The sequence below is a fragment of the Haemorhous mexicanus genome, chromosome 3 (genome assembly GCF_027477595.1).
Source record: "Haemorhous mexicanus isolate bHaeMex1 chromosome 3, bHaeMex1.pri, whole genome shotgun sequence".
Lineage (NCBI taxonomy): Eukaryota > Metazoa > Chordata > Aves > Passeriformes > Fringillidae > Haemorhous > Haemorhous mexicanus.
This window is the reverse complement of record NC_082343.1, coordinates 52292607-52315999: the sequence shown is the minus strand read 5'-3', so window position 1 is coordinate 52315999 and position 23393 is coordinate 52292607. Positions and strand designations below refer to the sequence as shown.

Below are 23393 nucleotides of genomic sequence, written 5' to 3'. Positions count from 1 at the left end.
ATTGTGTACTGTTGTGTGCTTTCTGCTACCAGGTTTGGTAGAGTTGAGGCCTGTGCTAGCCTGCTGCTGATGTGATCAAGTGTGGGATAAATTATAATCAGGAAAGAAGGGTTGCAAAAGCTTGTCTGAATGGCTAGAGGGCAGTGGTAGCAAGGAGGCAGAGAGCATCTATGCCATTTCTCAGTCCCTTCTTCCATGTGGCTTCATCTCAAGTATCAGTCTGGCCTTTATCAGCTTTTAATACACTACTAATTTGTACTCACCCCCAAATCTGACCCTAAAATGCAATAAAGTACTGTGAATTTGGATGATAAATTATAAAGAGTTAATTTGTCAATTGCTTCAGGCTGTGCAGCAAAACTAGCAAACAGATAGATACACCGAACTTCATTTAAGATGAGTATGGAACAAAGCTTTTTTTGTCTTTAAGAATCACAGAGGGAGCTTATTGGTTAAACAGTCATGTTGCAGTAGATTCGAAACTAACACCTCTGAGAAGTGTGAAAACCAGTTAAGTGTGAAAGGTCCTGTCCTGAAAAGCTCAGAACACTGATTCCTGGATGCTTAGGGACTATCCACACGAGATCTTCAACACTGCATTTATTGAGGAAAACAAAAAAGGCTTGTTAAACAGTGTATGTACAAATCCAGTAGGTATTTGGAGACAGTGGTGGTAAAGATCATTGTCAGAATGGACTCCTTGGTCTAGAGTTTGCATTCCTTGGATGATGGCGAATGATACTGAGAATTCAAAAGACAATCACAGAACTGAGCCACAGGCTAGAAAGTGTGATGCTTGTAAATTTCTCCTTGCAGAAGAGATGAGTGAAAGGCAGATTCTCTTTTTTTTTCCTTGTATTTCTTTTTTCCCTTGGCCAGGGAAACCCCTGGAACTTGCAACTTTCCAGGAAAGTAGCTACCAGAAGTGTTTGCTCCTTCTGCAGCCAAATTTTTGATGACAAATGTGAAGGCAGGCATCCCAGTTCTGTGTGTCTTTTCCTGCACAACCCCTTGCCCTTCTTGTGCCATGTGCTGAGTCAGCCCAGTGTGGTCTGGACTTGGTGATTAGATCCAGAGGCTTCGAACCACTCCCTGCCAAAAGAAATAAAAAATAAAAAACATCAGTGTATGGGTCATATTCTACCAATATATCAGGAGTTGCCTCTGGTGGCAGTGTGTCAGAGAGCATTGGCACTACCAGAATTGAGTTTTTCTTTGCTTTAGTAGGTGGACCAAGAAAGCATGAGCAATGTTTGTGATGTACCTCTCCAGTTTTATCTGTGGGTTCTATTGGCTGAGTGAGCACTTGGCACTTTTACTGTGCTATGAAGATTACCTAAGAAAAACCAACAAATTCTGAATTCTGGAATATTCATTTCACATGTCTCCAAGTTGGTAGTTTTTTGTCTGCAGATGATTTGGTGAGGGATCGACAACCTAAAGAGTGTCTTAATGGGCTTAAACAAGCTACAGCATTCCTTAGTGGTAGGAAAAAATATAATTCTATGGATTCTCAAGTGAGAAAAACAGACACTTTTAAGGGAACTTGTCATTTAAATGAAAGACTTGGAGCTATTTTGGGGTTTGTATTAGTTTTAGTTCCTAATGAATGTTAGTGTTGGTTACTAACTTCCTGGTCAGTTCAGTGTGTTGCACGTTATTAAATGAATACTGCATGTGCAAATGATGACTCACTACTTTTGAGCTTTCGGGAGATCTTCATCTTTAATATGGTCAAAAGTCTCCCTATGTAGATGCAGCTACAGCATTGGAATTTCTAACTGCAATCTTTAAAATGTTGGTCCAAGCCCTTTAGCAGTGAGAGGTGAGGTTTGTGTGCAGGAATCAGGGAAGGCACACACTGTGCAGTGAAAGTCTACGTTGCTTCCTCAGAAACTTCTCTGTAAGAACTGGTGTGATGCAATGTCTCTTCCCTACAGAGCAGGGAAGAAAGATCCAAAAAGTCCCTCCTGCCTGACTGTGGGGGTTTTCTTTGCTTTCATTTTAATTTTTGTATGCAGTGTAGTGATTCACTTTCCCAGTCCCCGCTGAGCTGGCAAAGGGCTGTCCCGCTGCGCATGACACACCAGAGGAAGCTGAGGGAGCTGAATCCCTCCAGCCAGGAGGGGTGGCACTCAGGAGAGATCTAATTGCCAACTCTAGCAAACTGTAGCATCTGCAGAAATGGCAGACTTTTATCTGAAGTAAAAGCACAAAAAGCATCTGTCATAAATGCAGCAGAGGAATCCCACTAGGATATGCAGGAGGAAATTCATGTTAAAGGTGCTTAACTGTGGGGTAAAATTGTACTATCACTGTGCTAAGGCTGGACAGGATGACCTCCCGAGTCCCCTCCAAGACAGGTTTTCCTCTGAGTCCACACTGGCTGTTTAGAAAAGACTGAAAACTGTGGCTCCAACTGCAAATAGTCTTTAGAGTAACATGAACCCCTCACATTTTTTATTTTTGTGTGAAATGCCACACATGAGAGAGAATTGCCTTGCCTCTGGCAGTTACCAGAAGTATTCCCCTGTGTGCTTTGGGTTTGCTTTCGTCATCCTCCCACATCCTCATCCAGGCATGTAAGCAAAACCCACCCTCGCATCCACTGCAAATATCAGACTGGTGTCTGAAAAACCAAAGGTTGTGCTGCAATAGCAGTTTCAGGGTTACATTTTCCTCTCTTATGTATGGGAAACAATTCTTTCAAAGGCAAAAGAATAAAAAAGAGTAACAAGGAGGTGGTCCTTTCAAATGAAATGAGTCGAGCAGCTTTCAGCAAAAATACTTGACTTTTACCTCTGTGTAGCAATAATCCATCCTCAAGAGGAAGCAAGCTGTTTACATAGCACTCAGATAGGTTTCTATTCCAGCAACTGAAAAAATTCTCATACCCATGTTTTTTTTATGTTGGGTCACAAAAATATCAGTTCTGCTGTTTCCCAATGGTTTCGATCAGAAAGATGCTGCAGTGTAAGCGAGGATGAGCTAGTAGCATAACTACTTTTGTGGATTCTGCTGGGCTAAATAATACACTTCAACTTTCCATTTCTTCATAAAGTACTGTTAGAGTACCCTTGATATTGTTTCTAGAAGTTCTCATATTTTAAATAGCATTGCAGTGTGCATCATCCTGTGCTTCTCCATAGCGTACACTTTGAAATGCGCTATATACACAGTACGTACACTGTATGTACACTGTATATACACTGTATACGTATTCTGTGAGACTGCAGACATAGGTGCACATGTCTGCACGGGTGTGTGCGCGCAGCTGCTCCTTGTGACTGTGGGGATTTTTATCCCACAAAGCAGCGAAGCAGCGTGGCCGAGGCCGATGAGTAGCACAGGGGCTAATTGCCGGCTATTGCAGCAGCGGCTGGTTCAGTGGCAACCCAAAGGGTGCGAGGAGTCACCGATTACTGCAGCACGCCGAGCTCAGCTGCAGATAAAACACTATCGGAGTGCAGTGTGCAGGAAAGCCTGGGTGTTTTCCAGCACCCATGAGACCGGCATTTCTCTCACCACATGGCACAGCAGCCTTATCCGAGCAAAACCCATTGGTGGGTTTCCCTCTGCTTTCCTAGGAGGAACCACCACCGAAAGGAACTTTGACAAAGGTCCACACTTCAGCTCCTGGCAATGGGCTGCTTCTCGGGATATGGGAAGGTGTGTACAATCCAAGTAAACAAATACATGACCTGTGACTAAACACTGGTGACTTTTCTAGTCTAGTGATTGGTTTGTAAAAGTTCCCTATTCCCGTACTTGAGCTCATATAACATGATGAAATACTAATTGAATTTGGCATGGGGAACTATTTCAAGTAAATGAACTATTAAAAGGTTTTTTTGTTTATCCATTTCCATTGGGAAATAGATAGATAAAAAATCTGCAGCTGGAGATAGAATTTCTGACTTCTGCCTGCATTTTGGGGGGGGTTTTTTCCTTCATTTTTTTCTCAGTTCTTTAATTCCCTTAATTGGTTTGACTAATTCATTATTCAAAGTCACCCAGAATTTTACTAAATGTGGGGCAGGTTTGGTGCAAGTATAATGAGATATATGTGGTCAGCTGAACTGGGACCCTGTGCCCATCTATCTGACCAAAATCAGCTTCTTGACTAGATGTTGTTCAGTTTGTCCAATATAACTGGTGGCCTTTAAATAAGTTCATTTGAACCAGAACTTGCACATTTTTTGACCTGACAAGTCTTCTGTTTCCACGTTTTCACAAAGTAAAGACGATTTCATGACAATTATTTGTTAGTAGACAGGTAGCCTTCACATCCATTACTCCTTTTGTGAAAGCTGTTACACAGGACTGTGCTAAGTCTTATAAAATTAGCATTTTTCTCTTCTTGCTTATTTATCATCAAGAGTTTGCAAACAGAGAAAGCATCCTGACTTTGGCTTAGTTGCACCAGTGCATGAGCAGTGAAGTACCAGTGGGTGTCAGCATCGGGGAGCTGTTGGGGAAGGAACACTGAGGGGCAAGCCTAGGCAGTAGCACGGCATTCACCACCAGCAGAATTGTCTGAGCTTTCCACACATCCCAGGAGCACAAAACTCATCTCCCACCAGGCAGACGTGCATGCGGCATTAAAGCATTTGCAAGAACAAAGTGAGATTTTTTTCACCGGAGAGCCCCAGTATCCCCAGCCCTGGGGTCAAGCTTGTAGGGATGGGCATAGTGGGCAGGCAGGATGCAGAGGATAACACTGACAAATGCCAGCATTTGTGCAGGCAGTGCTGCAGCACGATTCCGAGCAGTCTGAAAGTCCAACCCAGAGTGGCACTTTGCCCTATGGGCTGGGCTTATCTTCCTAATCCCAGTCTGGAGGCTGTCAGTCCTGCAACTTCCCCAGCATCCCAGCATCTTCCCCACAGCCAGCATGGGATGAATGTGCTGCCAGAAGTGATTTCACAGCCCCCTCATTCCTCCAGTGACAGCCCTCTAGATGATGTCCTGCCACCAGCACACCTGCAAACTCCAGCTCTTGCTTTTGGCCCAGAGGCAGTCCATCAAACCCAAAGCACATCCCATGGGTAGGTCTTTTATATCTTTGGAGCAAAATTTCTTGTGCTCTTCAGCTCTGAGCAACTAGTGAGCTGAAAATAAGTAAATAAATAAATAAATAAATAAATTTTAAAATAAATAAATCAATAAAAAATTATTAAAAATCTTAGCATGGCAAGCAAGAAAACTTCTGTGAGAAATTATGGGGTGAAGCAATATTGGCAGACATCATCTGGGAATTAGTGTCTTAAAAAAAAGGACCTTTTTCATAATGGCTTGGTTCATAATTAGTTCCAAACTCTGCATGACCACAGCTGCAAGAAAGAACAATTGCTCATGTTTAATTTAGAGCTACTCATATGTTTTGCAGCTAAATTAAACCAAAGCCAAACCGGGGAATTTGGAAACCACTGAAAATAAGGGGAACTCTGGAGTGCTTAACAATTACTTCCTCATAGGACATGCCCAAGAGGAAGAGAGGTGCTTTTCAGTCATGGAGCTGGTCTGCAAAGCATGAGGAGGATCATGCTTTCCTTCCTCTGCTTACTGATGCACCTGCTTCAGGATGAGACAACTTGTAAGTAAGGGCTTTTTGCTCTTTTCCTGTATGGGAAGGGAAGGGGAGTGGGAGGACAGGGCTTGTTATTGAAGTTTTTGGATGAGTCAAGTAATCTCTGTACCCTTTGGTGGGTTTCAAAAGCTAGTCACTTTCAAATTAGTTTGTTATTTTATCTTTCCAGGTTCTGAAATGCAGATAAAATGAAGGTGTTGCCCATCAGATTTTTTCATGGCTGTATTACCAGTTTTAGTTCAGCCAGTACAAGTCTTATCTGATTCTGTGCTATGCCAGGGTAAAAGCTGCTGTCATCTGGGTTGCAAAACCCACAAAAATATTGGGGTTTGAATGATTCAGAGAGGTTGTTAACTGAATCTGTTACAAGTAATATAGCAGTTTGAAAACAGATGATCTTGAAAACTGTCAGACAGCTTTTCCAGTGGTACAGACAGGAAAAGAAGTGAATTTCAGGTGGTTGTTTATTAGGCAGGAGCTGGTAAACACAACTGTGGTAACAGTTAAAAGAGCTATAATCTCTTCAGGTTAAAGTTGAGTAGTGAAGTAAAGAGGGAAAGAGCACTTGACTTTTAAGTATTAATGAGGATGCTCACTGCAGACTCTGTGAAGAGATCCAAAGGGTTTGTTTCCTGGGATGGTTGTGAGGTATCTTCCACGGCAGCAAACCTACTAAGGAAAAAAAACCCAATAAACCAACAAAAAAGAAAAAAAAAACAGAAAAAGAAAAACAAAATAACAATGAACAAACAAGCCCAAAACAAACAGCAAAAAACCCCGCCTCAAACACTCAGACCACATAAAAGTATTCCCTTCATAGTTCTAAATGTGTTTCTTTTGTAACTGCTTGACTTCGTGACTTGGAAAGTTTTGAATGCGAGATCCAGGAGATTTCATTTCCCTGTGGTCTGCTAGTCATGAAACAAGATGGTCTGTAGCAATTCCCTCTGATTCCAATATGGAGGAGTGTGTCTGTGACAAACACCTTATGTTATCATTCCTTCTTATCTGCAGCCCTTTTAGTTTTGGGAAACCAAGACCTGCAAGATTCGATTAAGCCACAGAAGGTAGAGTTCCATTCGTTAAATTTCAACACCACTTTGCATTGGCAGCCTGGGTGGGCCAGAGAGGCCAGAGATGTGCTCTACTTTGTGCAGTATAAAGTGTAAGTACCAGTGCCTCCCCCTGTGCTGGGGCTCAGCCCTGCTGGGGCTAAAATGATTTCTCAGGTGGCAGGAGGTTCTCATTCCGGGGAAACAGCCATGTCCTGCTTGGCTGCCAGCTCTCAGTTGTTTCTGCACTTGCCAGTCCCATAAGGGGCAGTCGAGCAGCATGAGGCAGGCAAGGTGTAAGCACCTCCAGCAATATGCTCTGCACCCTCATTGCACCAAGGATTTCAAGCAAAATGTAGTTTGCAGGGGACCTCTGAAAGCCACTGGGTCCAGCCACCTGCCTCAAGCAGGTCTAGGTAGGTCAAGTTATTCTGTAATAGAACATTAAAGGTATCTCAGTGGCTTACCGTGCCCACAGCACTGTCTCAGGGTGCCTTGCATGGAAAGATTGAGGCAATATAGAGGCTGGTCTCCAGGGTCTGCTCCCATCCCTGGCACACTGGTGAGTGCCTGAAATGATTATTGCCCTTGAGGAACAGTTTGGTGAGATCTGGAATTCTGTCCATCACTGGCTAAATCCCAGCTTACCTACCTCTCCCACGGGGCAGCTAAGAGGTGGCTTCTGACAGGGCTGGTGACCCATGTCTCTGCTTTAGATTTCTTTCAGAAAAGACAGAACCCTGTAGCTCCCAAACACCCAGAAAATCAACCTTCCCTGTTATCAAATTGAAGGCAGTTAATTTCCATGGTAGGATGCTTGTCTGTGCCATGAGATAAAACAGATGGCTGAGAATCTGCACGGACACAGGCAGCAATCCCTAAAGTTTACATCCTTCCTCCTCTTTCTCCATAGGTATGGGCAGAGCACATGGCAAAACAAAGATGAATGCTGGGGGATTTCAAGCCATGTCTGTGACCTAACACATGAGACCTCTGACATCCAGGAGCCTTACTACAGCAGAGTGAGAGCAGCCCTGGCTGGGGTCTATTCCAGCTGGAGCCTCAGCTGCAGATTCACTCCTTGGAGAGAAAGTAAGTGCAAACACATGTGTCCCCTGGAAGAAATTTGATCTTCCATGGCATGGAAAGCATCGTTTCTGCTCACAACTTGCAAAGATGAGTTATCTTTTTCTAGCCACAAAGCTGTATGTAAAGAAGTGAGTCAATAGCTCTGAGGTGAGGTGTTCTGCCAGAGTGACTCTCCATACACTTGAAAGCCAAGTGATTATGGCTAAATAGCCATTTACCAGTAATTAGAAGATCAAAAGATCCCTTTAATTCAACCACTTCCTCTGGGCATGGAAGTGCACAAATAATTTTCAGGCATTTCTGGAGCTGCTGGAAAGACAGGACTCAAGATAATAAAAAAGGAAGCATTTTTTTCTTTGGGGGGAGAAGACAGAACTGAGCTGCTTGGTGTGTGGTCACTATTCTTCTCACATTTCTGTGTTATCCTGACTGCAGGAAAGGACATAGAAAGGACATGTGCAAAGCTTTTGGTTAGCACTGTCATTATAGTGCTCCAAAATAACAATAACCAAACCCAATAAACACCAAGAAGTAAGAATTTACAAAGCGTCACTTGAGGAGTAAATAAAGCATATTATTGCATATTGTTGGTAACGTGAGCATTTGTTGAACAGATTCAAATTGCATTCTAGGAGAGATTACTCATAAACTATAATTGTGTTTATAGCTTTGGGTTTTTCTTCCATAGCTAAGATAGGACCTCCAATGGTAACTGTGGTTCATAGCAACAAATCCATAACAGTGAAGCTCCAGGCTCCACGTTCTCCTTATAGAAGGAAGAGAGGCAGCAAAATACCAATGACAAATTATTATGATCTGCTGTATCAAGTCTTCATAATTAACAACTTGCTAGATGAGGTAAGAGCATGTTCAGATATGAACTCTTTACTATTGAACAGCCAGAAAAGTGTGGGCACAACATATTTTTTTTGCTGTTGAAACAGTCTTCTGGGATTGTGAGAGCAGCAATAACTGTGCAAGTGATTGAAAACAAAGCAGGCTTATTTTTCAGGAATTGAATTTGATTGAATTGATTTTTAATTCCTCCCTGCATAATTTTCCATCAACTAAATACTTCATAATCTATGACCTAGTTAAAAAAAAATTGGTATAGGAGAGGAATCTGGAGGGGAAGGGAATTTTCTTTAAAAAACATGAATAAGTTATTAATGCTGTTGAGTTTGCGTAAGTTCATGGGGTGTTCTGCATCCTCTGTTCTCATCCAACTTTACTCATAGACACACTTGCTAGGGAAATGTTCTTGACTGGCTCTTCTTTCTCCACTCTGTATGAAGCAACACAGGGTCCTGGTGTATGAAGGGAAAGACAAGGTTATTAAAATAGAAGATTTGAGGCCTGGAGTCAGCTACTGCATCGTGGCTAAAATGTACATGCCAATGCTGGACCACAGCAGTGCCTACAGCAGCAGGCAATGTACCGTGCTGCAGTGACAGGGCTGGTACCTCTGAGACAGGTAAGTCACTGTCTGAAACTGGAGATGACTCTGGAAGTCAAGATCTATCCCCTCACCAAAGGCAGATACTCTCCAAAAGTAGAGAAAAAAGTGTGTCATAGAAACTGCCATCCCACATGACAATATTAGCTGGAATATTTACATAATCTCAGATGCACACCAGGTAAGAATGATAAGGCCAAGAGGATGATAATAGATAATTATTTGCATGCTGGCATTGTCCTCAGGAATATCTGCTTCTTCCCTTTCTTTGAACAGCTGTACATAGTACAGTTAAATAGTTATACACAGCATGGCTTTCATAAATGCTTTTCTGTCAAGTAATAATTAACTAGAAAAATGAGTGACCTCCAAGTTTATTAACATGCAATTCTCCTGCAAGTTCTGCCAGCCTTTTCTGCTAAGGAATTGATCTAATGGAATAATTTAAATGAGCCTGTCCCCTTTTCATGGACACTCTTCAGTGTAGTGTTTTTAAGAAGAAATCAGTCATCAAATGTCATGAGTTCCCATGGGCCAAAATGCAAGAATTATCTCCACTAGCTGATCTGAAAAATCTGTTTCTTTTTACTTACATCAATCAATCACTGGGCTATTGTCACATATCATATGCCTAGCCAGAAGATTTGCTATCAATCCTGCCTTGCAGGTACAAAGGCACAGAGAGTAGAAAGGCCTAACCCAAACTTGACTTCATTGGAATTGGCCTTAGCAAGCTCAGATTTGGGGTAACAGAGGAAAACTGGAAAAGTGTCAGTTTTAACCTTGGCTTCTGTTCTCAGTTCTGTACCCTAAACCCACAGAAGTTCTCCTTTCCTCTGCTTCATAATATGATACATATCATTGGTGTCTCTTGAGTTTTGGTCAGTGGGTTTAGGCTAAGGAGGGAGTCACTTTCCAGGGGACTTTCCTGCATTTTTTCCTTGCTTGCCCTGTACTGTAAAGAGCTGGAAACTCAGGTTAGAGCCAGACTTCCAAACAACTTGCAGAGGGACAGGACAAATGCAAGTGAATGTCATGTGTTGAATGTTTAATACCACCCAGCTTAAATGCACATGCCAGCAGCAATTCTCTTTCTCTTCCCCATTACAGGGAAGATGCCATCCATCACACGTCCAGTTGGAAATCAACATCTGCTGTCTATGTCTAGAATACATACTTGGATACTTTTTAAATTAACCTTTGCTGCATTAAATTATTTGGTTATTTGATCACAATACTTTTATGCTACATGAAGGTCAAGGAGTCTTTGTATGTCCCATATTACAATTTATGATGGTATATATCTGCATTTTCAAAGGGAACGGGCTTGTAATATAAAAATAAAACAATTTTAAAAGTCTTTGTGGAAATATCCTTAAGATTGCTTCTAGGGGTTTTGTATTTTATGTCTTGAAATTAAAATACCATCTATAAAATAGAAGTTTCAGATAATTTATGTTTTCTACAATGATTACAACTGAAAATGAAAAAAGTGTCCTTCCTTTAAAATAAGATATGTGCAATACAGGAGCAATTCCATGCTCACAGTGTCTTCGTAGGACCCTCAGCATAGTATTTCTGACAGTGAAACCAGTATGTGATTAGCCAGGAATGAGTGTGAACTAAAACAGGAAAGATCCTCTCTTCCATTCAGTGAAAGACAGTTAAAGGAAAGAGACCCTCAGCAAGTCTGCTGATGGAACAGAACTGTGGGGAGTGGCTGATAAACCAGAAGGCTGTGCTGTCATTCAGTGGGACCTTGATAGGCTGGAAAACTGGGTGGAGAGAAATGTAATGGGGTCCAACAAGGCCAAGTGTAGGGCCCTGCACATGGGGAGGAATAACCCCAAGCACCAGCACAGGCTGGGGACTGACCTCCTGGAGAGCAGATTGGCAGGGAAGAACCTGGGAGTCTTGGTGGATGACCATGAGCTGGCACTGCCCTTGTGGCCAGCAGGGCCAGTGGCATCCTGGGGTGCATTGGGAGGAGTGTGGCCAGCAGGTCAAGGGAGATGTTCCTGACCCTCTACTCAGCCCTAGTGAGGCCACATCTGGAGTGCTGTGTCCACTTCTGGGCTCCTCAGTACAAGGAAGACAAGATGTGACCAGAGAGGGCCCAGTGGGGAACCACAGAGATGATGGGGGCTCTGGAGCATCTCTTTTGTAAGAAGCATCTGAGGGAGTTGAGTCTGATAGTTTAGAGGAGAGAAGACAGAAGGGACCTCCCTAATGCATGTAAATATCTGAAAGGTGGGTGCCAAGAGGATGGTTGGTGCCAGATTGTTTTTAGTGGTGCCCAGTGACAGGATGAGGAGCAGTGGACACAGGCTAAAGCACAAGAACTTTCACCTCAGCAGGAGGGAAAACTTCCTTACATTGAGGCTGGCAGAGCACTGGAACAGGCTGCCCAAGGAGGTCATGGAATTTTCCCCTCTGGAGACATTCTAACCCACTTGGACTCATTCCTGTGTCACCTCTAGGTAGCCCTGCCTGGACAGGTGGGATGGACTTCATGATTTCCAGAGTCCCTTTCAGATCTAAGAATTCTGTGATTCTGTGACCTCTATTATAGCCATTTCACAATAAATGGCGACTGAATGCTGAACATTACCTGGGATTTCTGATGATTTCAGCCCTTAATCATACAAGGGAAAAAATTGCTTGGGCAAGATCTGGGTACCTACTCACTAAGTCATGCCAGGAGGGAGAGGTGAAATAGCTTTTGCAGATCTGCAACGTCTGCAAGTAATGAGAATCTTGGTCCTTGACTATGTTCTGTAACTGCAGACCAAATGGGAGGAGGTTAGTGTGGCCCAGACACAAAAGGGCAAAGAAAGCCTTGGGAAAAATGGAGGTCCCAGCTACATAATCACTTTTCCCTTAATTCACATACACAAAGGTGGATCAATTCAGTTTAAGGAACAGACATTGAGGTCTCTGAAGCCAAATTCAAAGCATTTTTCATGATCTGTCACTAGCACCTCCCCTGGAGGCGTCAGAGAACTGCTTCAGGATGATGACAGTAGGCATTTGGGAAGAGGCTGTGTTTGAGGAAGTTAATGCTGGTCATTCTTACCTTTAACAGAATGAAAGAGGTTGTTACGGTTGTTACATAATAAATATTTCCACACCTCATTATAATACGTGATGTATTTGAACAACTAGGTTTGCAGACATCCAGCCATATCCACACATCTAGTCCATAAAACCAGGTTTCTTTCACCACATTTCCCTTTTTGCTCCTTTCTCAATTCTTCCAGTTGCTTTGCCCTCTTATATCCCACAGTTTCTTTATTTACAGATGATTTTTTTGAGAAGCAAAATACCTGGTGCCAAGACAAGTGTGAGATCCTGCTGCCTGTCTTGCACTGTCCAGAAAAACTGTCCAGGCAAACAATTAAGAAACAGTCTATCTTGTATTTCAGCAGTGGGTTATCACAGCCTGAAAACAGTATCTGTAGTAATTGAAGTTCTCTCTGAATTTCCTTCATTTCCTTATGGCAGTTGGCATTGCCATCGTTACACAAAGATCAAGTTTCATCAGAGAACAGATTCTGACAATTCCAGATACTGTACCTATGTCAGATGCACAGGATAAAACTGGTTTATAGAGAACATAAAAAAAAAAAAAGAAAAAAAAAAAAAAAAGAAAAGAAGCAGAGCTATAGGAGTACCTGAAGCATTCAGACCTAGCTAGAAATATAGCAGCTGCCATGCTAGGGGTCTATGAAGACATTTGAAACCTGAAATTTTCCCAATTTGATGAAATTATGAAAAATGTGCAGCATGAATGCCGGGAAAAGCAATAAAAGATCTGAAGAAGTCTTGCACAGTTGTGTGCTAAGTTGTGGGCTAACCAGATTTCACTTCCTCAGCAGCAACACAGGTTTACAGAAAGCAGTGCAAGAGTTGCAGGAACTCACTTCCATTCTGACAGTACCATGATTTATTACTGCCAACCCCATGATGTTCTGCAAAAGCATATTTTCCCTTTCCATTTGAAATGCAAATTTTCTTTCAGTGCGGTTCTGACATATAATTTTACTGGGGAAGGGTTTGATAGAATGACTGCTGCTGAATTTTTCTCCCCTAAGGTTGAGTGATCTGCACTCACAGCTTCTAGATAGACCTGGTAATGCTGTACCTTCAAAAAACAACTTATTGTGCCTTAGACTGCATGCTGCACTGCTGTTTACAGCTCCACGAGGGTGGAATGGAGAGAGAGTTCTCTCAACTGTAACTGGGACTTTCCTGCTGACAAGTCAGTTTGGAAATACCTGGAAGAGTGAGTTCTAGCCCTCCTTTCTCCTGCTCCTCCTGGCACAAGCAAGCCTTCTGCTGTGGGTCCACACCTCTGGAGCTGCCCAGGCTGGCACACAGCTGCACAGGGGGCTGTGCATGTGCACGCCATTCAGTCCTGGATGCTTTCACCTTGTTGGCTTGGCTCCTCCTTGCAAAAGGTTTTCAAGACCCAGATGGGAACACTTGTCTCTTGTCTTTTTTTGAGTCATTTACCCAGCAGGTATTTTCTAACCAAGTGCCAAGTGCCAGTTTCAGGAAAGAGAGAAATGCTGACTTCTAGGGCCTGGCACTGGGAGGGAAAGATCAAGCAGTAACAAAAGCAGGACTTGAGACCAATTCTGTGAACTCTCACCAGCCACAGTGCTGAGGGATGTCTGCAGTGGTGGCCACAGCCTGTGACAATGGCCTCATCTGAGGATCCTGCCAATGAGAAATAGATATTATTCTTTTAGAGTTTGCAGTTGTGGATTTTGTTGCAAAGTGGAACCCATCCCACAAGGGCCTATCCTTCTGTCTTTCATGACTTGGCTTGAACGTGTCTGATCTGCCAGAGAGAATAAGAGCTGATCTCCTGCTATGCATGGATTTAACTTCCCATTCCACTGGCACTCAGAAAAGCAATATTCAGCCACCAGAAATTCAAGAACAGGCCTCCAGAAAAGCTGACAGAGCAACAGCAATGAACCAGCTGCTCCAGCCTTATAAATTAGGAGAAGATGATGCATAGCCAGCTGTACCATATAAATGGCCAGTTTTATAGGATGCCATGGTCCTTGGTGTTTATCATATGGTGCAGCATCTGGGCAGTCCCGTTTGTACTTCCCATGTATCTGCTCAAATCAGATGTGGACCTGGGGTTTACACTCTTGCATGGCTGGATGTCAGCTGAGAACCACTTTGTGACCCAGGGTGGGGTTCTGTTGTGAAATGACATTTGGCTTTTGCCACAGATCTGTTAGACATTAGCAAGTATTCCAGACTGCAGGGAATTAATCATAAATAGGTGGGGATTTCTCTGGATTCCAATGTTTGCTGCAACGATCAAAGACACTAATCTGTAAAACCTGTCTGATTAAAAAAAAAAAAAAAAGAAAAAAAAAAAGAAAATTAAAGGAGAAATCTCAAACTCCTGAATAGTAGTTTGTGACAAAGGACACAGGACACAAAACAAGGGTACTTTCTGGAGAGAAGGGAAGGGAAACACATGACACTGGAGCTCATGATCAGGAAAGTTAGAGTCTCCTTTGCAACTTGTTTTCAGAATCTTTTGTAAGAGGTTTCCAAAGGAAAAAAAAAAAAACCCTTTTAAACGTAATTCCCCAAATTATGAAGTCACTAGTTGTTTTATTGTGTTATGTGTTTATTCCACTGAAAACCCAGTTAAAGGAGTCATTGCTACCAGAATTTTGACTTGGGATGGGGAAAAATAGGAAGCTTGAGCCCCAATGCTTACAAGGAAAGAAATACCTGAAAAAGTTCCATGATCTGAGGTAAATACTGAAGACAGTTTGAAATTTTTATATATTTTGCTCTTTTCTAAGGCATTGGGGCCCTGATGCTGAGTTGCCTAAATATCCTTAATAAAGAAATAATGCAGCCCAGGAGTATCACACTGAGGACTAGACTCTTCAGAAATGTCCTTACTTTTAAAAACAAGAACAGGATGACAATGAAGAGCCATTGTGCTAATTGTTATACCCACAAAAGAGCATCAGGAAAATTGTTATTAATTTAATTTATTTATTTCAGGCAATGTCTTTCTAATACTTTTTTTTTTTCTTTTTAGGGTGTAAGAAATCACAAATCATACAATTTTCCAAGAAAGCTCCTGCTTTCCATTTTTTACAACAGAGGAGTATTTTTTAACATTGCTTGTTAGGTGACACTGGGTTTGTTGAATAGCTGACAAGAACATGATTGTTATAGGGCTAAGGTCTTATTTCTAGGCTAACTTCTTAATACAAATTATTTTATTTGAAAGAATAAAGCTCCTAAAAGATACCAGCAAAAAGATAAGCAATAGCATTGTCTGTGTTAAATCAAACTTAAACACTTCCAGAGGGTCTGTGAAATCGTGTCCTGAGTGGAATGAGACTCAGGGACATAAACCTGGAGAAGAAACTGCTGGAAAAGACAGAAAAGGAAAGAAGGCAAAGTGCACATAGGGGCTAGGAAGAAGCATTAGAGCAGAAATGTGTATTTCAACTAGCATACAAAATAGGAGCAAAGCAATCAGATGAATTATACAGACATTAAGCAGTTTCTGCCTTTGAAAAGAAGACCCATACTTCTATGGAGCAAAACTTTTTCATATGTGTCCATAGTCAAGGAGAAGATACACCGGTAAGGACACAACATAGATGTGCTCTGATCAGAGAGACCATTTCAGCTATTTCAGCAGCAACCTTAGAGGGAGAAAAGCCATTACAGAGAAGATTTCTAAAGACAGAGAGAGAAATTCCTGTGTGGTTGGCAGATACAGTGAGGGATCTGCATGAGATCCTCACGTCCTGGGGGTGGCAGCTGAAGTCATGCACACAACATCTGTGCTTGGGTGACTGAAGCTCTGCTCCAGGGATGGAAATATTGCTGTAATGTACTACTGGGATATCTACCAGGTATGAGCTGGACCCTGAAGTCATGTGTATTTGATTTGTAAGGTTCCATTAACAAATCTGAAGAGAAAACCTGGTTATGGGGATGCAATAATGCTGATATGTATGATAATGAGATAATGCTGATATGTACACTGGAGTTGCAGGGTACCTTGGGCACAGTAGCCTTTCTAGTGCCAAGGATCTTCTCTTTGCCTTTGAATGATCACTTTTAAATTTGAACAATCTTGTGGAAAGTGGAGTAGGATGAATGAATTGCTGGAAAATGAACGTGAAGAGACTTCAGAAATTGACTGAGATCCCAGTTGGCTACTTCTTTTTATTACTTTCATTCTGAATACTTTCTTGAAGCTGATTCTCTCATTCAATGAAATATTTCTCCGTTCATAAGTACCATGAAAATTTATGCTAAAAGTGCAGAAACTTACTAAATAAATAGCAAAATCCTCTGAGCTGCAGGAGATCTATCATTATGCCATCCCTGAGCACACAAGGACATAGTTTCTTGCCAATTTTCTCCTTGCTGGTGCTTGCCACAAAAAGACAGATTCCCTGAAATAACAGGAGACACAGTGATATAAAGTGCAATGTACTTTGAGTGCCTAAGATTTTGTAACACAAGAGGCTGGGGTCAAGCACAAGCAATGGGAAGAGCTGAGCAGGACATGCCCAGAACTAGGAAATCCATCTGGGAGATGTAGTGAGATGAGTTATTCTGAATGTTCCAGTCACACGCCTCCTTGCTCTGCAAGCTGTGCCATGACCTCAAAGAAGAACAAACAAGAAAGATCTACTGCAGCTGTGTGATCCTTTCAGTGTGTGCAAACACAGTACTTGTCATGCCTTGGAGGAAAGCCTGCTAGGACTGGGAAAAGGCACTTTCCCTAATTATTATACCTGCTGTGTATTAAAGACAGCAGAAAGAACCAACTCAAATTACCATCAGTCATCCAAAGAAACATTATGTTGTTCATGTTTTTACCATGGCTGACCATTACAACAACAAAAGATTCTGCTACTTCCAGGTGAAGTAGGAAAAGTAACATTTCAGACTGAAGCCATCAATCTGACCAAACAGAAGAGCCATGCATTGGTGTAACCAACCCCTGATGACCTGTGGCAAGAAACACAACCTCTCAAGGTCCAAGGATAGCCAGCTATGTTATGGTGTAAGGTGGGGAAATGAGCCAAACAGGGGAGGGCAAACTGAATAGCATAGAAGCTTCAGCTGATTTTCTATAAGTCTCTGCCCTGCATGTGGAGAGTATCAATAAAAACAATTCCAGAAAAATATTTCTGATGAAAAACTGGAATTTTGCTGAGAGAAAAAATGACCACTTATTAGAATATCATTGACAGCATTTTGGTTTTTGAGTGAAAAAAATAAGATTCTCTTCTCTGTGGGAAAAAGCCTCTTGTGTCCCTAATTTTCCAGGCTGTGAGATTTCCAATGGCATGTCTAAATTTCCTGGAGTAGGACAGGAATGAAAATTGTCCTTGACAGCTCTGCTCAATCTTTATCTAACACATCCAGTCAGAGCTCATACTGCAATCAGTGACCTTTGGGAATGCTTTCAGTGAGGTGCTATTTCTCTGAAGGCAGTATAGTTCAATATGTAATATTCAGCAATCCTGCCTGGAGTGCAGCACACCCACGTAATCCGAGGCAGAAGGCAAAAAGAGGACATTGCTCTGCACACTCATCAGCCTTACTTCAGGAGCTGAGGCTGTTCCAGTCACCCTCAGCTTCTTGTTAATGACAAGAAGCCCTGTGATTTTACCAGCAGAGACTGACAGATCAGCATTACAGTGACAAGAGAACAAGGAGTTTCCCCTGCCTTGGATCAGGTCTCTTCCTTGCTCCAGGGGCTCTGCTCCTGCTCACAATGTGCAAGTTTCACAAGCTGCACTTCACAACACCTTGTTTCCTTGCTGTGCTGGCTAGAAAAGAAAAAACAAGACCCAAGAAACTTCTGTAGTGTAAGCATGAGGTTCCAAAGAGCTCACTGAGATTTATGTGCAGCAAACTGAGTATTAACTCCCACCCCACACTTCATTTCAGCTGGTGAGCAGAGCAGAACAGGGTGTACTCCCACAAACAGTCAGGATTAAAAACATCTGTTTAATGTTTACTATCCACACACCAGTGCTAGTATTTGTAATGAATTTCAAGACTTGAGCAAGCTGAAGACTGAAGTGACACAACCAGCAGGCCAAAAGAGGACACTGGAGGACATTACACCCACGTTGTGCACATAGCAAGCTACAAGCAGGCACAACAGAGCAGTGAAACTAGCTGCTTACATTATTAAACATACTGTAATAATGTAATAGTCCTTAAGTAGAAGCAAGTTTTGAGGCACTTACCTAGACCTTTGCAGATTATGTCCTTCCAGCCTTAAAGCATTTCAGTTGGCTGGAGAACAGCATGGACAAACTCAACAAGAGAAGGACAGCTGGTCCAGTGGGTTCAAGTCCTAGGGCATCCTTGGGATTTGGAGAATTCAGAATTCCCCCAAACTATTTTCAGTTTCTTAGTGGCAAAATAGGAGAAAGGAGTGAGAGGTTTACTCTTCCCTCTTGGCCATTTTGCATTTGCTGTCATGACTCAGGAGGCTGTGTATTTAACTCTCACAAAGCAAATTACTCCTGGTTTTAGGCAAGCTCTGAGCAGGTACTGGTGGGTTGTAATGGACATAATGGGTGTGAATGACCAGAAGTCTGGGGTGGTATCACAGCTGTTTGGAGAGGCTGTGAAGCAGAAGCAGGGACAGACTCCCTGCTTGCTGCAGGCTGTGCCAAAATCAGAGCCAGCTTTCACAGTCCAAAGGCTAACTCCACACTGTGATACAGGTCATCTGTTCACTTGATTAGGGACAGCATTTTAGCCATGGTCTGAATGATGTGAACACCAGATGTGAATATTTCACTACTGTAGAAAAATCAGAATTACTTTGTAAAGAAAATTCTAATTTAAAAACTACAAGTAAAAAAAAAAAAAAAATCAAACCACCGTGATAGGGTGTAATTTCATTTTTCATTGATAAATGTACCTAGCTTGGCAGGAGCCAGTTCTGGAAAAGTGCATTTCAGAACTGAGCCTTTGATGAATACTTGAACTCTCCTTTTTAAAAGAAAAGTATAAGAAAGAGGGATTTATTCCTGAAACAAGTCTGCATTACTTTTCTCAGAAGATATACATTTCTAGTCAGTGCATGCAGCTGTTACTTCACAGATTGGAAAACAAATTAAAGCTGAAAAGAAAACAGCTAAATCCCAAATCCCAAGGCAAAGTTTTCTAAATAAACCAAGGAACTATAAAAAGAAATGTGGCTGAACTATACATGGGATGATACTGACATGTTGTGGCAAGAGAGGAGTAATGCAATGCCTTAATCACAGCTGTACCATCAGCTGCTGTGCTGTGCTCTTTCCTCTGCCTGAGGAGCAGAGAGAAGTCTGGGGTCCACAGCCCCAGACCAAGAACAGGGACAAGGAAACTGAGAAAATATATGAGCGAGACATCATCACTGGCTCCTTCCAATGTTTCCAACCACAGTATGTGGAGCAGTGAAGTCATTTCCACATCTCAGCATGGAGAGGTGCAAGCAGATTGCTTCCCTGTCTGAATGCAGAGCTGGAAACCCTCATCCCACACAGTTGCTGATATGCATTTGGACACCTCCAACTTCTGAATTTTCCAGTTGGAAAACTCTCTGTTAAAAAAATTTTTTAAAATCCCTGAATGATTCAGTTGAATAATCTTTCCTATATCACTGATACTTCAGGGAAAAAGAGTTCAGGCACAAGCTGTGTCCTGTGACATGACATTTGCAGAGGAAAAAGGGTACACTGAGAAAATAATTAACAGAACTGTAGAATTGGAGCAGTGAATAACCTCCTCAAGCATGGAATTATAAAGCTTTTCCATCTATGGAGTCCAAGAATCAGTCTTAGTGCCAGAGAGCTACAACTCATCCTATCTAGTGAATAGTTGTGGTAGGGAGATAAAAGGTGACATGAACCAAGGCTGACCACCCACGGTTCCACCGTGCCATCAGATCAGCTGGAGGACTTCTGCAGAGTTACTTGGGGCAGAGTTACCTTCTTTCTGGGCCATGAGAAATGTCTGAAACATGGAGCATCTTTGCAGGACCATGCAGACCACAGTCATTGAAACAGCAAGGCAGCTAGAAGAGCTCATCTTTCCTAGGCAAGAAAAAACATGTTCTTGTGGGGAACACATAATTAAAAAACTATTGACTTCAGTGGGAGTTAATCTTCTAAATACCCCTACTTTCAGAGTGCCTTAAATACTTTCATGTACTTATGTTTATAATATCCATGTGAAACAGGGAAGGGCACTAATCCAGTTTGTAAAGGTATTCAGAGGTATTTGTAAAGATGTAGAAGCAATCCCCTTTGAAGTAAGTGATTGCTAGGATTGCACAGAAAGCTTGTGGGCAATGCAGGGAACTGGTTTTTGTTTTCTGTGATTTCAGGACCTCAAATACTAGACTGCTGTGGTACTGCCTATCACACAAAAATAATTGTCAAAGTAATACATGAATGCCAAATTTGAACATAAGTCTTCCTTGGCAAGAAAGATAATGGCAGAGTTGATATCACAGTCAACAGGTTCAGTGGTCAAAGATCAGCCGAGACTGTAAGTGCCAAGTTACTTTAAGGGGAAATAGCTATTCTGGCAAGCTGTGTTTCAAAAGATGCAGGAATTTACAGAACAGCTTGCTCAGCAACAGAAAGTCAGCCCTAGAATGACTAAAGACCACTCCTTTTTTTTTTTTTTTTTTTTTGCTACTTGGAAGAAAACACCAAAATTAACTCAGTTTATTAGAAAATGGTGCCAGTGGTGCTAATACTAAGGTTGTGAGTTTGATCCCAGCATGAGATCACTTAAGAGTTAGATTTGATGATCCTTGTGGGTCCTTCCAACTCAGAATATTCTGTGATTCTATTCTATACTATTGGGAAAAAAAAAGCAGCAAGCTTTTTCAATTTTTATTCCCCAAAAAAGTGTATTCTGAGTTTCAGCAGAAAATGTCAATTCATTTCCTTCTCAGGCCTGCAAAAACGTAGACACTCAGTCTACAATTTGAGATGTGCTAACCACTGCTACGTCTTGACATTTTTAGTCCTGCAGTAATGTAAAACCAGATTCCTATTAATTGCCCTATTATGCATGAAGGCAATTGAATGAAGCAGCAGCACTTTTGACTGTGCTGAACTTTATGTTGAGGTGAAATTAGTTTTGTTATTCTCTGTTACCTTGCACAATATTTGTCTCCTCAGGCACAGAGAAGTACACAACTAAAGAAGAGCTGTGACTCCTGTAAAAAACCTGCAGTCCACAGAAAACGCGCAGGACATGCCTGTTATGCCTACTGAGGAAATGTTTTCTGAAAGTAAATGATATGTGGTATTATTATCTGTGGTATAAAGGATATCAGTAGTAAAAGGAATAATTTTTCTCTGGCTGCTGGAACCTCATAAAGTTGTTTCACATCCCTACCACTGTCTTGTGTATAATCCTCTCCATCCTGAGATAAATGTTAGTTAGAATAAATACAGATATAAATACTAAATGGCTTGAAGTTTACTCACAAGAAAAATAAAAAGCATTGTCTGCAAAACACTCATAGTACACCTGTGGTGAGAAGGTTTAAATCAGTATTTCTTTATTATACTTGCAACTTCCTTGGTCAGAGACAAGAAAGTTGAAAGCAGCTACTTCACAACTCAGTGCTTCTGGAGCTCACACGGCATTGTGCTTCCTTGCACTGGTGATTTTTTGGTATTTTTTGTTACTGCAGAGACAAGAGAGAGCCACTCCAGCCAACATGCTGGTTACCATGGCCAAATTTCCCCCTCCCACTCTGCACATGCCACTGCCCACCTCCTGGAGGAGTGCATTGAGGCACAGAATGAGTGGCTGCTCCTGTCTGGTGCAGCCCCTGGCCCACACTGCAGTGCCAGCAGCCCGATTTTGGTGACACCCAGCTTTACCTCCCAAGGAGCCTCACAGCTGCACAGAGTCTCCTCTCAGACTGTCCTAAAGGCAGCACCTGTAAGGGAGCAGCAGCATCCCTCCAGCATCCACGGACTCCTGATCCTGCAAACAACAGGGATGAGATGAAAGCTCAGCCCTGTTACCTTTCCCTTCAATAACTTGATGCATGGACAGCTTCAGACTCCCCCCAGGCTCTCCAGCATGCTAGGAAGGCAAAGGCAAGGCATGAAAGCAGCAGTCAGGGTGTGCCAACAGTGCAGATTATGGCAAGAGAGTCGGGACACAGAAAAATTCCAGTCTGGGGTTACGGTAATAAGAAAGAGACTTCTCCCTAGCAATTCAGGCACTTCACTGAAGATTGTGCGTTGCAGTAAGCACGATGCCTAGAAACCATGTATTACAATACTGGTGCTGCAATGCTGAGTGTTGCAGGGCATGAATCCCATTTGTCTCCCTTTCCCATGGAGCCCTGTCAGAAGTGCAGAATTTTGCAGCCATGTGGTGACCAGTAACTCTCTGCAGGAAGCAGACAGGAGCATAAAACAGACCACATCTGAGCTTCTTGTGAGTTGCCAAAAGAATACACCTGCTTGAAAACAAGAACTTGTTTAGAAAAACAAGTTCTTGTTGACAAGAATAAGACAAGTTGGAAAACAACTTGTCTTGTTTACAAAACTCTGTTTTGTTTCTGTCAGCATTTCAAATGTGGCCATTAGACACCCTATCCATGATCTTTCCAGAGAAACCTGAAGAGGCAAAAAGCCTTGCTTTCCTCTTGAACTTCTGCATCTCCTCAAAGGTGAAGTCATGGAGAAACAATTTGACAGTCCTCTGGTTTCTTGACACTCACACCTTGACCCTTTAAGGAAGTCTCTGTGGGTGAACTGTGAATTTTAGACCTTCTCGTGACTCTAGCTGGTCAGAGTGACCCCGAGATGCATTAGAAAGTCTCTTTTCCCAGCCCAGAGGTCAAAGAAGGAGTCAGAGCTCTTCATTTCTTGGTCTCAAGGTTGTTTATTGTATCTTATCTATAAAATTCTTTCTCCTGTCCTGCCAAGGTCCACTCAGCAGGACAGCCCAGGACACTCTGCTTGCCCCCAGGGTGATGTTATGTCTTTATACTAAAAACTACGTACACAATCTTTACAATTACTTTCCAATACCTATCAACTATGTTAGACAGTGAGCTTCTACTCTAAACCAATCTAAAAGTGCCAACATCACAGCAGAAGATGGAGGCCAAAAAGAAGAAGGAGAAAGG

The 23393-nt window shown here is 42.2% G+C and overlaps 1 protein-coding gene and 1 long non-coding RNA gene across 3 annotated transcripts; one reads left to right on the top strand and one right to left on the bottom strand.

The window, feature by feature from the left end:
* The first annotated feature begins 5379 nt into the window (after window positions 1-5379).
* IL22RA2 (interleukin 22 receptor subunit alpha 2) lies at window positions 5380-10628 on the top strand. 2 transcript variants are annotated; one of them, XM_059841803.1, is made up of 6 exons: window positions 5380-5600; window positions 6605-6755; window positions 7556-7734; window positions 8420-8589; window positions 9027-9205; window positions 10298-10628. In XM_059841803.1, the coding sequence occupies exons 1-5, from the start codon at window positions 5585-5587 to the stop codon at window positions 9180-9182; spliced, it is 672 nt and encodes a 223-aa protein (XP_059697786.1). In that variant the 5' UTR covers window positions 5380-5584; the 3' UTR covers window positions 9183-9205; window positions 10298-10628. The 2 variants fall into 2 exon arrangements, with proteins under 2 accessions (XP_059697786.1, XP_059697785.1); XM_059841802.1 differs by having other exon boundaries at window positions 5384-5596.
* Window positions 10629-15193: 4565 nt separating this feature from the next.
* On the bottom strand, window positions 15194-22236 carry LOC132325019 (uncharacterized). Its single transcript, XR_009485816.1, has 4 exons — window positions 22129-22236; window positions 20209-20313; window positions 18472-18637; window positions 15194-18045 (listed from the first exon to the last, which is right to left on the bottom strand). It is a non-coding gene; the product is annotated as an uncharacterized LOC132325019 (long non-coding RNA).
* Between the last annotated feature and the right edge of the window lie 1157 nt (window positions 22237-23393).